A 17,752-nucleotide genomic window follows, 5' to 3' on the forward strand; every position below is an offset into this window, starting at 1 on the left:
CGTTGGAAATTGAGTCAGGCAGGTGGTGATATTGAGCTTTCAGCAGTGGTTGGTTGGTTTGAGCTTTTTTTCCCTCCTCTTCCCTAGGGCTACTTTTTAATGAAAAACTCCTCCAGTACTAGCACATGAGTCATAAACATAATTTCTTCTAAATTTGTAGCAGCCTATGCAATACGAGACAATTAAATATTGAAAAGGTCTGTGATTCTTGTCTTTGCTCATTCTAGAAGCAATTGCAATCAAACTCTGCCTATTGCAGATAGGTACTGAAATCTCTCAAAAGTGACAGATGGATACAGTACAAATGTACTTAAATCTCAGAAATGATGCAATAGGTCAAGCTGAATCCTGATCCAATAGAAAGCAAACATTTAATGTTTTGGCAATGACAAGCTTTGTGTAGACCCTAGCAGGAGACCTGTGTGGTCACAGTCTCAGCAGGTCCTGTCAGTATAACTCTGTCTAAATCAAATTCGCTGTCACTGGTCTGCAGCAGCTCAGGGTCTGATCTATGGGATTACCAGAAAAATCTGTCAAAGCATCATAATGTATCTTTCAGAGATCAAGCCACTGAGACTATTATCTCTTTTTGGGGGTGGTGGGTGAGAGGACAGAATATTTATAAAACTCATCCAGTACAGATACTGCAGACAAGAGAGCTGTTCCAGGAAGAACAACCAGCCTAAGAAGGCTTACTAGGTTGGGATTTTTAAAATAAAAATACTTTATTTTGGAAAACATCTCCAGCTGTGCTTATAGTATAGGACTTTGGCATAATAGTAGCAGGTGGCTGCAGCATTAAAATAACTGGTAATTTTTCATATAATGTGCTTCAAAGGAAAAAGGAAGAACCCACATGAGGTTTTAGCTCAATAAGATTTATTCTCCTCCTTGGTCTGGCCTTTTGGCTAAGGCTGCAGAGCAGAGATAAGACTGGCTGATACTGCAAACCTGTAAGCCTCTCTTATCTGTCAATAGTGCTCTCTTCCTGACAGGGACAGGCAGAGGCGTGTGATGGCAGCTTTTTTTCTTGTTCTTGGTTAAACATAGAACTGCTGTTGAATTTTCTGTTTTGTGGGTCTGTTTATACATCCATTACACTGAAAATAAACTTGTCCTACATGGAAAATTTTTATTAAGTTCACAAGTCTGTTTCTGAGTTTAGTGCAGATATGTCTATGTTAAGGTGCCCTAAACATAATTAGCTGTGTTCTGGCTTTGGTAGTCCATAGTGATACAGATCAGCTGTAATCAATGTGAGAGGCTCTGCACTAGATTCTTCATCTGGTGCTCAAGGCAGGGAGTACAGTAACTACCCTTCTAGGTCCAAGTAAAAGAAACCTGAAATGCAGATATCTATTCTTCCACCCTGTTGCTACAACTCTTCTCCGGGGCAGGTGCTGGTTTCAGTCTGGTATTCCAAGTCCTCTGGAAGCTGCCGGGTGGTGGGGAGAGCTGCTAATTCTCACCCCAGCACAATTGCTTCTGTTTGAAGGTGCCTTAAGTGGGGAAAAAATGTCTGTTAGCGCCAGAAAATGAATCTGAGGAACCTCTGCCCAGTGCTGTGATGGTGCTGAAGGACAGCAGAGTTCCTCTGCCATGTATCTGTTATTCCTAGAGCTCTGAAAGTAGTTACCCTGAGGTTTATATTGATTTTCTGCTGGTAACAGTCATGGTGTCCACTCTGCACTGGGGATGGCATTTCTTGTTTCTCTCATGGAAGCAGTGTGATGAGTCTGCATGAGTTATGCTCATATTTCTGGGATTCAATGCAGTCTTCTACATGTTCCCTTCATCGTGTGGGATTGCTGAACAGTCCTTGTTTGGAAGGAGGAGGGCTAAAATTTTCTTTCTGATTAACAAGACAGTATTAATTTTGTTCCTGCATTATGTCAGATTTCAATGTATCTAGTAGATATTAAATTAGACAATTTACTAAAAGGTAAATAAGGACACAATGGACTAATTTTATTAGTTACTACACTATGCAGTTACATGCTGTTTTCTGCAAGGCATTTGGATGCTTCGTGAAACAGCTGAAAGTATATTGCAATTAGAGAGAATGAATTGGTTGCAAATTTCCTCTCTTGAATGCTTCCATTGACTTTCCCACTAACAGTTGTAGTGAACCTTTAATGAATACAATATGCCACATGGTTTGGTACATGGCTTGGTACATGATACCAATGCAGTCATGTTTTCCGTCTGATTTTCTAAATACGTCATCATCAACTTGATATGGTTTTTATTTTTAAAAAAGTTGCCTCAGTGAAGAGAACGCACTGTAACTTTATTTCTCTGTTATTTTTTTCATATCTATTTTATTCTCTGTTAAGCACATTTGGAGAACATTGATCAACTACATCCTTACTACTCTGCTATTTTTGCCAATGTGCTGCTCTTAGTTTCACACTCAATCCTTAGAACTTTTAGTATAATGCTGGGGTATCCTCTTGTGTAGGCTCATTTTGGTGGCTTGTGCGAGCAGTGAAAGCCTTTAGCAATGCAGATGGAATCTGCTCCATGACAATTCAAAGGCGTATCTGAGTATCTAAGACAAATGCTTGCATGCTATGTGCTGTGAGTGCTATGCCTGTGCTGAATAGCAGGACCTTCATCTAACGGAGTCAGGATGAGGTGAAATTAGGCCTGGCTTCTGTAGTAGCCTTGTCGCTTTTTCCTCCAAGTGATCCTTCCCTGTTATCTTCTGCGTGATGTGTGACATTGCTGTAAAACAGAGAGAAGTGGTTTGAAGAAATGCTGGGAGTGACCTTTGTGCCTGACTGTATCCATCAGTCAGTCCTTGATGATCAAGCTTGCTTCTGGATCAGTCTTTGTTCTCCTCAGGCAACAAAAGGGATATATGGATTTGAGACCCTGAGGTTTAAGAGAGTTTGTTTAAACCTTAGTTTGTTACTTTGTAATGAAATGTCTCCTTGTAAAGGCAGTTTCAGCTGTCTTGTATGGCTTATAGGTGGGCTCAGGGTATGCCCACGTGGTCGTGTATTTAAATGTCTTCCTGAAAACTGGTAACATCCTCTAGAGTATGGACTTCTGGGTTTGGGGATGTTATCTTGCTGTTTTGGACAAGTGTGGATGTAAAATAGGAGACTTTTGGGGGATATAGGAAAGGTGAGTTGGGAGCTGCTCTCAAGGGTGGTGAAGGAGCCCCACTGTTTCAAAGCTTGCTCCACTTTGTGCAGAGCCATTCCCTCACAATGCCATGCCTTAGGTCAGCATTCAGGATGCCTAAACTGTCAGCAGCGCTAGTGAGGAAACAGGGTTCAGTGAGACATGGCTGAGCCCTCTCAGTGAAAGAAGTTGGCAGAGGTGAGATGAAGACATGGTGTGGGATTTGTTGGGCTTTTGCAGTAGGTTCTGTCACAAACTGTAGAGGGGCCAGTATTGGTGTGGTTGGCAGTAGAGCTGCAGTCTGCTGTATTTTGTTCTTAAGTGTTAAAATTTGCTCCAGTACTGTTATCAACCCATATCTGAACAAGGCAGAATATTCATCCTTGTGTTTGCATAACAGATGAGATGCTTTGAAGAAACAGTACCTTTCTAATGTGTGTTTTCTTTCTGCTGAGCTCTTCCACAATACCTCTGCACATGTGCAGACATGAGAACAAACTTGACTTCCTGAATAAATTGTTTTCCCAGTGCTCTTACATTTTAATAAAGCAGGACTTGTCTTTGTAATCTGATTGCTATTGGCTGAAGGAAGTTTAGCAGCTCTGCTGACTATGCTTGTTGCTTTTAGCTACAAGACCCCCTCACCTTAGTCCATTACAGGTGGGAGCAACTCTGTCCATGTATCTCATAGCTACTGCAAAATGCTGCCTTAGCAAGGAAATGGCTGGTCTAAGCTGCCTCTGACAAATTTAATTATCTGCAGCCCAGGTCATTAACCAAGTGTGAAAAGTGAATACTGTGCTATTGGTATTGCTAGTGGTGCATTTTGCATGCTGCCTTTCCTCTTCCTCACCTGCTGCCTCTTGGTCATGAAGTTATGAGGATACCTGCTGATGCCCTGTGTGTCTAGAGCAGGGCTGCTGTGTAAGGCAGTCATAGGGCTTACAGGTTTCAAGCAAGTCTAGTTAGAGTGGGTGAGGGAAACTGAAGTTGAATCATGACATAAGATGCACACTACTGGATTTTCATCTGATGCAAATCAGGATTTTGTTAGAGCTATTCTAGGTCTCCCTGTGGTAGCTGAAGCCAGCTTTCCCCAAGAGTTGATCAGACTGCTTATCTGCAGTTGCCAGAACAGAGCTATCTCTACCTTATGGTGTCCTTGCCTGCTGTGGATTCCTTTGGATTAGCTGGTGTGTTTGTTTGTTTGTTTTTAAACAGAGGAGGTTGATATGTAATGAGGATTGCTCATGAGGGAGCTCCTATGGGTGCAATAATCATTAGAACATCTTTCATGAGAGGAGTCTTGGGGCTGCATTGAACCTTCCTTGAGAACCTGTAGGGGAATGCTATGCTTGGACTCTGTGCTCGTGACTATAGTGTATTACCTTTGAATCTTTAACTTCTTAGTTTGACTTTGGACACACACCAGAAGTGAGGCCATAGAGCTTTGTTAGGCAAGAATTGGTAAGTGATGCAGTTTGCTTTTGGATTTGTGCATGTGTGGCCTTTCATTTTAAAAAGCTTTTTTGGTAATTTTTAAGTGAGTGCTGTTCTGGCCTATTATAAAGCAGCAGTCTCAGGCATAGGTCAAGTGCTACTGCCACAGGGCATGGAGAATGCATTTCTTTGCTTCATCTTGTAGCTACAGGAAGATATTGTTAAATGTTTTTATTCTCCCTATTATAGCGATTTAGCAGTCTTGCCTCTAGAAAGGAAAAAAGTAGCTAAATTAACTCTACAGTATTTTTAATGCTGGCTTAATGTAAGTGCAAATAAATGCAAGAAGCTGTAGTGGCTTCAGGCTACTTAGAGCAAACTAATGTTATCTTAACATTGTGAATATTTGGCTTTTGTTGGTGTTTACTTGAGAGGATATTAAGAGTAAAAGGATGAAAGAAGAAAACCTGTTTATTGATAGTATTACACTGTTTGCAAGTACTTCATCTTCTTTATCGACATAAATATTTTGGCTTTCTAAAGAAGAAAGCCTACTTAATGTGGAAGCAACTGCATTGATAAGAGTGACAAAAGCACTGATAAGCAGATTGCAAGGACTATCCATTAATAGGCATGCTGCTTTAGTTTCATTTGGTGGCCCAAGTTAGTAGAGTGCAAGCTAGGTGGCAGGGTATTAGTTCACCAAATTGAAAATAGTTCACTATGATTATTCAGTATTATCTTTAGATAATAGATGTATAATAGGCATTGATTCTATTTATTTAAAGGCTGGGTTTCTGTGCATTTGTTTCCATGTTCACTGAAGAGGTGATCCAGTAGGGATGGAGGTGAGTGAGAAGTTGGTTGTCTTGCTAGTAAAATTTATGACCTAATTTGTTCCTGGTGTGAGCTTTCTTTTTTATCCTCCCAGGAATGTTTGTATATCAGTGTTTGAAGAATGGTCTTGTGTCAGTCCTGACTGTCTTTGTGGAAGTCACAGATGACTTCAGCTGACACTACTACATTCCTACTATACATGGCAGGGGTGGTCTGGCAGTTCAAGTACAAAAGTGGCTTTGGAGGTGCAATTAGCTCCTATGTTTTGTCATACCATATGCTGGCAATGTTGCAGATGTGGGTGTGTTTACAATGGGAATAGAGGTGGTTCAGCATCTCCTGCATTTTGACACTGGAAGACTGCTCTGGAGTACTTTGAGATCAGAGACTCGTCCTATGATGTTTGCCTCTGAGTTTTTCTAGGCAGTAGAATAGGAATATGAGTGATTGTTATCCTCTTTCATATTTTCTGTGAAGATAAAATTGATGGTTTGTGCTTTAATTCTGTGATTGCTTGATGAATAATTGTTTCTGGAAAGGAAAGCATTTTGTACACGTCAAGTGCACTTGCTGTAGGTAGTACTAGGATAATCTAGAAAGAAATGAAGCTTTATGGAAAGCTTGTTCTCTCTTCCTTTGCATGCCAGGTATCTTAAAAATGCATTTTTTAAAGATAATAGCTGTACTTGAATATGTATGGATGGAGCAATGTTCAGAGCTGAACCATAAGAAGCCTCTAAGGAGGCATACTCATGTAGTGAGGGGTAGGCAAGCAACTCGGTGGTAGGTGTGCATGGTTCTTATCTGCAGAGTGTGCTTAATTTTATGGTGCACTTCTGTTTATCTGTGAATAGTAGTGAAAAAACATACTTCAGCAAGATGCTTTTCTTTCAGCAAGTTGTGGGGGCTTCAGGCCACAGTACTATCTCAGTTGTGGGATTTGGTGTGCTTCTTTGCTATGAGCCTTGAGACTGAGGCTTGAAGTCACATTTTTGAAATGAATTAATGTTTCAGTATCTTGCTGGATTTCTGACAAGAGATATCAACAACTTGGAGGACTAAGTTATAGAAAGCAGAAAACTTCTCCAAGGCGTAATATATTATTTTTTCTTTAAGTCTGAAACTTACTAGCTGCTGTAGGATCTGAGACAAAAACTGGTGGCAGATGGGATCCAGTACCTTCAGTGTTAGTCAAAGGATGCCTTGCAAAACAGAAGGTAGCGTAACCCGTCTCTTTTTCCAGGCTCCCATTTTGCTTTGGAAAAGACAATTGGAACTTCCTTTCTTCCCTTAACCTTTTGAAAAGGAAGTATTTGAAGTAGTTTTTTCAGATAAGGGGAATTTAGGAAGGTCTCCTTTAGCAGGTTACTGAGTTGTGATGAATCGCACTTTTACTGATTTTAATATATATCTAAATAAACAGAATAGATATGTGAAAAGCTGAGTCCTCTGTAGATCTTATGGCAGTATGGGCTTTGGTGTACCATCAGGAAGTCAAAATTGTTATACTTTTTTTCTCCATTAAAATTTCATAAACATGAATTGGCTGACTCATCACTAATCTCATCAGGATTAAGAGACCTTAATTTTACTCCAACATCATTATAGCACAACAGAGTAAGAGACTGGAAATTGATTTTTCTTGCTTGTAGTCCATGCATATGCATACATGTGCTTTCAATTTCCTGATTTAAAACATCTAATCGGCAGCTTGGAGATGATCTGATAAACGTAAAACTGAAAATTTTCCTACTAAATTGTTTGAGGTTACATTCTCAAATACTAAATTATTTGAGGTCTCCACGGATCTGAGCTGCTCTGAGAACTAATTCCCTTCCCAGTCTGTGGTAGGGAACATGAATCTTTGATTGTAGAAGGTAGGGAAATATATTTTAAAAAGAACCTACAGCTACTCTTTCATTATTAACAAATGCCTGTTAGAAGAATGGTCTTTTTGACCCTGTAGGCAGTTCCGTGCACATCTGTCAATGTTTGCCATCATGAAAGCATAAAACTGGTGCTCAATGCAAGTGTTACTTCAGGATTCTTCTGAACAGGTGCTCTATATAAATCTTGAATGGATAAATCCTGGAGGAGGGCAAAGAGCATGTTTCTGAAGTTGAACAACCTCCAGCTAAGAACAATGGAATAGAAATTGGTTATGCCTCAACTTTTGGCTGGAAAATACTCTGATATGCAAGTGGCAGTAGCAGTTACTAGCCTGCTTATTACCTGCTTTTGAAAAGTTGGTTTCCTGACTGAGAATACTGAGCTTGAACTAATGGGGTTAGATACAACAGCACCGTTGTCTTAAATCACTTGAGTACACTGACAAACTGATGCTACCAGAGCTGTTTTTCCAATGTTTCAGCCACTCTGTTCTCTAACCAGCAGCCTTGGGCAGAAGGGATTAAATCTTGTGATTAGATGTTACCCCTACCAATCTGATCTGTTTTTGAGTCAGCATGCTAAAGCTTTTTAACCTTTTGGAATGCAATAGAAGTTAAGCTAATAGTGGGTGTGGATGGTGAGGTGTAATGAATGGAAAACTTGTCAGTTCATCCCAACAAAAATCCCATGAATTTTGGTGACAAATCTATTTTGAAATTATTCAAACGTGGGCTTTCTAACTTCATCTTTAAACAAAATGTCGTATTTCTGTTGTAAGATGCTAAGAATCCCAATTGTTACAAAACAAATAAAATTTGTGTCTAAATATCACTGCAGAGAAATACATTCCAGACTTGAGAAATCATTAACTGCTACAAGACTTGAGTAATTGCTAATTAGTGTGGTTTGTGGCCAGTACTCATGAAGTCACCAGAGTAGGAACAAATGCACTTAAGCCAGCTGTGGTATTTGGTTTCTTGCTTGTAGTCCTTCTCACTGGCTTGCCAGGAACCTGGCCAGTGTGTTGACTTGCTTTCTACACTGAAGCACAGAGAATGAAGTGATATTTGCTTTATTGCATGTTATTAATTGGGTGAAACTTGTTTTTTAACAACTTCCAGTGTTCTGAGCTCTGCTTGTGGCTGTGGGTGCTTTGCTGCCTTCCAGTGCTAGATACACACTCCAAAAGTCACTCTGTGTAAAATGAAGGTGCTACAGGTGCTCAGCATATAGTGATCATGTATCTGAGGGTGTAGGCAGAGGAGTGGCTTAAAATCTGAACTCTATTAGTGTTAAGCAGTTTAAACTTCTCTACAGGATAGTCCTCTTTGAGGAGCACAGGTCAGTTACTCCATGCAGAAGGAAAAGCTACTTTTGCTAGGACTCCCAACAGTTAATATGATGTTGAACAGTGTCAAAAATACATTTCTGGCCTCCAGAAGTATTTGCATTTCACCAATAAAGATCAGACCATAAAGATGGAGTAGAAAACTTTTCAAAAAGGTTGACATCTTGATGCTCAGCCTGTGTCTTCAGATCTGTCTCTCTATCATCTCTAGGATATGCTCAGGTTCTTGTCCTGAACTTTGCTAGCTCATTTAGTTGCTAAGAAAGAAACTTCAACTTAATCTAAAACTGGATTATATTGAAAGTAGACTGCCAAAGGGAGTATTTGATGATTGGACAATATGCTCTGAAAGAAGCTTGCATAAAATTAACTTGAAGAATTCTGTTCAGCTCTGACCTGTGTTCTTGCTAAGATGTGGAGGGACCTGTTAGAGCTTGAGAGATTAAGACCTAATCTTTATCTTTAAAATTAAGAACTTCTTCAGCAAATCACTCAAAATCACTTACCCACTTCATTCCTGAGCAGTGTGTATACTGGGGAAGGGCCGGGACTAACTACTAGGGTTGGGTATTGTCTAGATGAGCTCCTGTTCAGGGGCCTCTGAAAAAAAGCCTCAGTTTTCCTCATAAGTGTTGTGACCAGCAGTAGTAGTAAATCAGCCCCCTATTTCACTGCTGGGCCAGCATGTTTAGACACCTTCCTAACATGCAATGCCCTTGGAGATGTGTTTCAGCACAGACACACTGTCTGGGAGCCCAAAATGTTCAGGAATTGATTAAGTGCTCTTTGAAATCTGAAGGCTTATTCAGTAATAAAATGCTTAATGGTATCTGTGGGATGAAGAATAGCTCAGTGCTATGAATGATGTGTCTTGGTACCCATCTGTGATGCACTGATCCTGGAGGCAGGAACGCTGGAAACAGGTGGGAAGAGCCCAGTCCTTGTTGCATGAAAAAATTCACCTGTGCTGCCCAAGTGCTGCACAGACTCTTACTTTACCCACCTGTGCCTCATGCCTTGGCTGCAGAAAAGGAAACCTGTGGAGGTGGATGGATGTGTTGAGACTCTGTGAACACTTATGAATTAGGTGGTTAGAAATTTCCTTTTCATGTGCTTATGTTGGTAACTATGTAAAATATTTGCTGTTAGCTGGTACTTCCTTGCTGAATCATTTTAATTGGGCATTCCTGACTTATCCCCTAGCATGTAGATCTGACTGTCAGGATAAACAAGACTATGACAATCACAAGGTGACTTTAGGAGCAGATACAAGTGTATGTGTAATAACTGATCTGATATTTAGTCATTCTCTGTGGTTGTCAATAAGTTTGCTCAAGTGTGAACAGTTTCTCTGGGGAAGGAAAGGGTTAAGGAATTATCCATATTTCTGTTCTAAGTTTCTGTTTTTAATCAAGTCCTTCTAGTCCTTTCATATGCACACTAGGTATACTAAACTAGCAAAAACCTGTTAGTGAAGACACAAAAAAAAAGAAACTTATTTTCAAGACTATTTTACTAGAATAAATATTGGATTCAAAATGACTTGTACTTGGAAAGTTTTCCCTAAACTTTATGCAAAAACATCTATTACATCAGAGATGAACTTTATCCTCAGCATTAAAACCAAATACAAGTACTTCCAGCTTTCATGATACTTCTGACCAGCCTTATGTCAAGCTTGTAGCTCACTTTCAAGTAGTGTGTGGGGAGAGGAGCCTGCATTGCAGAACAATCAAGCTGTAATTGCAGGCAATCCTGAGCACATGATGTGTTTACTTTAAAGGGTCAGAGATGAGGATATACTTTTTTTTTTTTTAAGGAATAAAACCAAGCCTCAAACCCCAAGACTCCAAACATTATGATGTCTAAAAAAAGCTTTTGTAATGTTTTGATGTCTGACTCATTTCTGTCAATGCCTGGAGCTGCCAGCACTGAGTCAGTGATACTCAGCATTATGCATGGAAGGGATTTCCAATAATAAAAAGCAGTACTGATGCAAGCAGCACACTTGATGGTAAATATGCCAACAATGCTGGCTTAAAATGCATCCTAATGCTTCTTGAGTATCCTGTATATGGCTTATGTATGTTCTGCTTGCTGTGAGGGGAGCTCAGAGGAATCTACACAAGCCATTGAAGGAGGTAAAGAGATCTAGGAAACTTTGAAATAAGATGGATTCAGTGTGGCTATGGTGTCTGGGATGAGGCTGTAGGGGGTAAGTGGGAGCCCAGGACAGGAAGCAGTCAACACCCTGCCTGGCCAGTTTTAGGCCTGGCCATTCTGGTGCTATTGCTATTGCACTCTTCTCTAGATGTGTTGAGGGTGCCTCTGCAGTCTGCTGTCAGACCTCACCGGCCTGGAAAGGGTGAGATACGAAGTTTGGGTTCAAGATGGGTTGTTCATATGTCCCATGAACAACCCATATGTAGGGAACTGCTCAGTTAGGCTAGGCTAGGCTAGTCAGCTGGTGAGCTTTTACCACATTTTTAGCAAGCAAATTAAGGCACAAATATATGCAGAGGACAAACAGATACAACATTATCTGCTCATGGATGCATCTGTGTAGGGAATAGATAATGTGCTCAAACATTGTTCTCAGATGTTTTCCTCATGCATTATGCAACATGCTTCCTTAATGAAAGCTGGATAAGAGCACCTAAAATTTTAGAGATACCTTCCTCTCCTGAGGAAAAAGCACTTACTTGTAGCTAGCAGTGTCTTCCATGGTTTCCTGTCATTATCTTGCTCATAAATATTTGATACCTCTTACATGATTATCTCTTTTCAGCGTTTGTTGTACCAATTGTCAGGTGATGCGTGCAGCTTCCTGTTGGTGGAAAGAGATGGGCTTGATACACCCCTCATATCTGGAGCCTGGCTCCACCCAGGCATAAACAGAACTAAACCCCAAGGCTGATGGTGTAATGGTAGTGTGCTGGTAGCTTCAGAAAGGCTGAACTGGAGCAGGTGCAGTTGCTGGCAGTTAACAGCCAGTGGTGGTTCTTCCCATCTCCCCTTGCTGGTGTGGGCTGGCTTTCTCAGAGCACACAGCTGTCCTGGAATAACTGTACTCCCTTGATAAAAATAGAATATGTACCACTCAAGTGGGCCTCATGGCCACAGGGAAACCTACTACAGATCCAGTGCTTTGCTGGAATGGTCACTCCTGATACAGTTCAATAAGTCAAATCTTTGCTTCCTCCTATGGCTATCTTCTGAGGCTTTAAACAAGCTGCTGATGTTTTCTTTTCACTATCCAGAAAACAAGCAAGTAGTTTGGAGGGGGCCAATGGGAAGAAGGGAGACAGACTGCCAGGGAGGAAGGACCTTGGAAAGCTGTTCTTAGTGCTTCATAGTTATTTATATGACCCACAAATAGGATGAATAGTCATGGTTATCCAAGCTGTACCCAACAAAAGTAGAAATGGCTTTAAAGGAAGGTACGTAATAATGATGTTACTAGGGGTGAAAAGAAACTGAAAAACTACTTTTTCTTTTCTTGAAGGAGAGGGCTTTTATTGGCTGAAGGGATAGCTGAAATAATTTTTAACCTTTTCATTTGACAGCCAAAACACTTTGATACTAACCTTGCTCAGAAGCAAAAAAAAGTAAGTTAAAAATAACCCCTTATACCTGCAGAGGTGAATGGCTCTCATGACCTGTAGCATCACAGATAGTGTCTCAGGTAGGAACAGAACATCTTTCTCCCAGGATTTCACTTGAGAAATTGTGCTTTGAAACCTGGCAGAGGTGATGAGGAGGGGTCAGAGTCCAGAAACTGGATAGGTCATTGTTTCAAGTGCTGAAATACCAGATGATGTTAAATTTTTTTTTTTTTTTAATATATTAGAATGTTTCAGTGAAACCTCCAGCTGTCTCTTTGTGCATGGGTATACACAGGCACGTAGTGCACACTTGCCTTGTGTGAATCCAGTGCGGAGTAGTTTGAAAGTGCAAACATATATTTCACAGATTACCATGGGGATCACTTTAATCAGCTTTGAGACCTGCTAATGCTGTAGAGATCTTTGAAGGACTACTGCTGTTTTCATCTCCATGCAGCCAGTGCAAGAAGGAATGAACATCATGTCTCTGTGCCGTCGCTGGAAGAGATGCTTCTCTCTAGGTAACTGTACAATGGGCAGCTGCTTTGAATGTGCATTACACTGAACTGGGGGTGGACAGTATTAAGAACAACAGCTTTGGGAATGCTTTAGAGAAAAAGGTCACTATGTATGCAGTAAATCTTTCTAATCTAGTGTTGGCTAGAAGCCAGTGCTATAGGCCTCTGGGCTTTTAGTAGAAGAAAACAGCTTTAAATCATGAGCGTATAATGGAAACCCATTTATTTTTCTTGTTTAAGTTGTTCTCTTAGAAATCAAGATCAGCTGTGCATGCAGCTGATATGCTTAACGCTGTTAATAAATTGTTATAGAACAGATGCATTACAGAAAACAAAAAAGCACTTGGGTGTCAGAATGCTAATAGAATTATGGTGCGCCAAAGATATTTTTAGCTTCAACCAATATTAATACAGGGAAACAAACCTCAAAGGTGTGAGGCAAGAAGGCTGTAGCTGCTTTTTTCTAAGGATTAGCTGTGACTGTCAGTTGTGCTAAGGAGATTTCTGGTGTCTGTTTTTGAAATATTCCACTAATCACACAACAGATATGCTGTACTTGATAGTTATGTACATGGCCCACAAATGGGATTACTAGTCATGGTTATCCAAGGTGTATCTGACAGAATAGATACACCTGCTACAGAATTCTGCTAGAATTCCAGGATCTTCCTTGAGCAGTGGGATTATTCACAGGAGAGATTTTTATTCTTGTTTGAAGTATAAGAATCCAATTTAGCTGTAGCTTCTGCCACCTCATGTTCACTTTTTTGAAACTGCTTTAATAATCAGATCTCTGATACATTCCAGGAACTTCAAGTAATGAGACTGGAAGACGGGAGTAGAAATATTGTTGTGCATTGTCAAATGCAATGGTTTGTGGTTTGTTTTTTCCTTTGTATTGAAAGATTTTTTTGAGCAGAAAATTCAAAAGAAACTTCATTTAAAAGTTTTTATCTCAGAGGCTGAAAGTTCACGCAGAATGAATACAATGTTTTTTCATATGTTTGCCCAATGAATCTGCATTTTGCACTGTTGCCTTGTGTGTGAAAATGCTTCTAAATTATGTTAAATATGTAGCTCTAAATCCAGTGCTCTCCACACTGTGTTAAGTGCTGAAGACTTGTTCATTGTTTTCTAATATGTGCACATGTGTTTTGAACTCGACTGACAGTTGGTAGGCCATGCTAATCCAGGAATTAAAAATAGTAGTAATTTGTGAAAAGAGCAGTGAAGCAGTGGGCAGTGAAGTGGTGACATGTGGTGACCAAGAGCAGAAACCTTGTTCCCCAGAGTGCCAAAACCAAGTAACCCTGAAGAGAGAACACTAGTAGCTGGTATATCGAATTCTCATTGAACCAATGCCTCTGTTAGCTCCTTCAAAGCTGCCTGACTGCTGTTTCTTGTGGGGCTTGTTCATGTGCAGTTGGTTAGAAAAAAAATTGACTTTTTTTTGGATGCCTTTGTGTCTTTACAGTTGATGGAAAGTTGTTGGAAACTTGGAACATATGGAACTCAATTTTCAGAGTTGAATCTGAGTCTGAGAATTGCAAATAGTCTGAACAGCTTTGAAAAAACCTATTTCACAGGAAGTGTTTGGATTTGATCTTGAGGGGTTTTAGTGACAGCTTGGGAGGCTCCTTCAGCTTACTGGAACTGCAGTACTTGCCTATTTAAAATTCTGGTGTTGAGCAGTAGCTGCTGAAGCTGAGTATTTGACTTTGTGTCAGGCTATTAGATCTAATTTATATGCTGCCTGAAAATTATTTTTTCAGGCATCAGATATACCATTGGTTCTTATTAATCAGACATACGCTGTATATACCAAAAAAACTGCTTGAAGTCCAAGTTATGGTGAGAAACTGCTACACAAGTAAGTTTGGAGAACAGAAGGAAAGAGTAAAAGAAGAGTGAAGCTTCTAGAAACACCATTTTTGTCCAATGTGATATGGGAACTTAAAAGTAACAACAAACCACTTATTTTAACTGGTGTGAATTACTAGTTCCCCTAATGGTTTTGTAAAGTTAGTCTGGAAGCTGGGGCAGGGGAGAAAAGGAATTAACTTTTTTACTTACTAGTAATACATGTTCATCCTTGGAATTTAGCTGACAGTTGTGGCTATGAAGCTGGAGGCAGAATAAGAATAGCTCATGTGCAGTTTTATTAGTTCAGCATTATCAGCTGGAACTGCTTGGTTTTGACATTAAGTGAGAAGGTACAGAATTACTTGGGAGATGGAGAAGAGCTATTTTAGGCCAAGTGTTATTCTTTTTGTGGTCTCACAAAGGCTGCATATGCGGATTGTTAGAGGGAATAGAAACATCAGGCCTTTATTTTGTCACTTCAAGAAGCAAAAAAAAAAAATGCACCAAGGAGACTTTAACTTAGACCACAGGTGCCTTTGCTTTCCCATACCTGAGTTTTCTGCCAATTGATTTTTAGCTTTGAATAATGTCTATTATTCATACAGAGGTAGGTGAGTTTTATTACGTGGACCTGCTTCTTACCCCTTCCCTCAGTAAGAATTCTGGTTTGTGTCTTGAAATATGCAGTATTTGTGTGTGACAGTGCATCTGAATCTTCTTTGTATACAGTTTCTGCTGAATTCCTGAGGTAGCATAATTCTGGTTGCTGCTGTTTAGTTCTTTGAAATCTCTACTGTTCTGCTAGGAATCTGTTTCGTTTGTTTGTGACATTAGCTGCTTCATTCAAATGAGTTTGGGCATATACAAAAATATCCAGGCTCCAGCTGTCTGTGGCATGCAATTCCATTTACAATTGGAGGCTGCTCCTCAAAAGCAGCAGTGCTTTGTGCCTTGAATTTCTCAGAGTTAAGAACTTTCTAGTTAGTAATTTAAGATTATTCAAAAAGACCTTTTTTTAGTGTTGTCAAATTTAGCTTAAATCTGGGATAAACACAAGAAAAGTGACTAAACTTCACAAGGCATATACTATTCCTGTTTAGGCTTAACATTAACAGGGCCAAGAAAATGGAGCTCTGATTCTCTTGGTTTCTTTAACGTCAACTGCTGCTTTTGCATCAGCTGAGGCTACAAGAAGACTTTCATAAATGGGTGCAGTTTAGTGAAGGGAGAGCTGCTGATGCTGTGTGTCTGTTAATACAGCTGTCTATGAACTACTGATCCACCTATACTGGGATTATTTCTGTGTTTATTATAACACTGCAGTTCTCCTGTAGCTACACCCCACAGGCAAATTGGTCTTGCTTGGATTGACCAGTAAATGCAAGCTTTTCTTCTGGCTTAGCTGAGCTCCCATTTCATAGCAACATTCTTTGCAGCGATCCTTGAAGTACACTGTGAGATGCTAGAAATCCACAAGCATTATCCCATTGGATAAGTTTCCTGTCCAACAATAGCCTTCTTAGTCCTGTTAATTTTGATAACCAACATATTGCATAGCCGTAAAGAGAAAAGGAGTGATGCCACAGACCTGTGTCTGTTTATTTTCTTGTGCAATATCTGTCAGCTTGATTGATGACAACTTCCTCCTTGCATCCTGGAATCCAGAGAATGATGTTCCTTCGCTTGGTCTTCTCTTGTGCTTCTGAAGCTTCATTTGCTCTTAATATCCTTTTGGAGCCACTGTCTCCATCTGAGTCTCACTTTGTTTATTGGTCTGTATCTCACAGAAAAAATTTCCTGTCTTCCAAACTGATTCTCTGCTGTGCATAAAACAGCTGTGCTTTCTTGCTGTGCATCTCTAAAACATCTGCTACAAAGATATGCATGTCTTTTTGTGTTCTGGTTTGAACAGGGGAGTTATCCAAGAGCTTTAACTCCCACTGTCCCAAGTTTGACTCACAGTAGGACTGTTCCATAGTAATGTCAAGTTGCTTGAGCTGAACACAAGGTTTTTTCACTATCGGTTTAGCTGTCAACAGATATAAATTCAGGTTAACTTTTAAGAATAAAATGTTGTGTGAAGAACTCTAATCTGATGTTCTTTTTCTCACTTATTAGCCTTGCAGTTTTTCTGCATGCAACTATTAAAAAAAAACCCAAAAAACCAAAACAAAAAAACCCCCAAACCCTAAGAACCCCTGAAAACCCAAACTAGCGATAAAGGCACTTGGATGATGTACCTACCATTTTAAATGTCAGACCTGAGTTTACGTCCAGCTTTTCTGTTTCATATAGTCTTTAGTCTGTAAGAGAAACAGTACCTTCCCTGGGACTGCACATAATGCTGTTTATGTGTCTTGCTGCGCAAGCTGGTAAGTGGAGGGGCTTGAAGTGAGTAGTCACTTAGATATCTGCAATAGCATTTCAGCAACTAACTGTACTGACTTGTTGTTGACTTCTAGCGCTGCATGGTAGCAAGCACTTCAGCTTATTAGTGTACGAGACCCATTGTAGAGCTCCTAATGCCTGGAATGATGGAGATGGACAGAGAGCTCTTGCTTCCAGTGTGAGAAGCATTCCCTGGTGATAGTCTGAAGGTTGGTGTACATGTGTTCTCATGCATTGTGTATGTTGAAGCTAACAATCATCTTCTGTCACTAGAATTTCTCATGGCCTCCTTGTTATCCTAGACGGAAGCACTCTTAACCCTGTAAGCTGATTAGGTACTACTAGCTCAGAAGCTCAGTGCCAGTGAAGTCTCAGGTGAAAATGTGCAGTACCTTACTCTCTCCTTCCTACTGAATTTTGCGTTCTTGCGGAAGTCCTATACTTGTTACTATCATTTATAAAAGATTGTTTTTAGTAAAAAGAAGTTCTGCTTGGCCTCAAACTGCAAGGCACTCTCTTGGGAAAGCTGAGGAAAACTTTATAACTGCCTATTAAAGTTAACAGGATTTGTTCATATTTTCATGATTGAAATTAGTTGCGTACCATACTTGTTGATTGGACCTGCTGAAAGCTTTAAGTTCCTGAAAGATAAATGTTAGTAACATCCATGGTGCTGTTTACAGAACTTAACAGTTTGCAGTAAAACACATCTAAAGCCCCACCTACTAAAT

At 40.0% G+C, this 17,752-nt stretch overlaps 1 protein-coding gene across 3 annotated transcripts in view; it reads left to right on the forward strand.

The window, feature by feature from the left end:
- ATP8A2 (ATPase phospholipid transporting 8A2) overlaps positions 1-17,752 on the forward strand; it is a 314,444-nt gene that overhangs the window by 14,107 nt on the left and 282,585 nt on the right. For 2 of the 3 annotated variants that reach the window (XM_085062619.1, XM_085062628.1), the window contains exon 2: positions 12,620-12,773. The exons of the other annotated variant lie outside the window; for it this stretch is intronic. In XM_085062619.1, the coding sequence (XP_084918745.1) occupies positions 12,704-12,773 (70 nt within the window). In that variant the 5' untranslated portion in view covers positions 12,620-12,703. The remainder of the gene's footprint in view (positions 1-12,619; positions 12,774-17,752) is intronic. 3 annotated transcript variants of the gene reach the window in all.

This window comes from Lichenostomus cassidix, chromosome 1 (genome assembly GCF_008360975.1).
Source record: "Lichenostomus cassidix isolate B80296 chromosome 1, HeHo_3.0, whole genome shotgun sequence".
NCBI lineage: Eukaryota > Metazoa > Chordata > Aves > Passeriformes > Meliphagidae > Lichenostomus > Lichenostomus cassidix.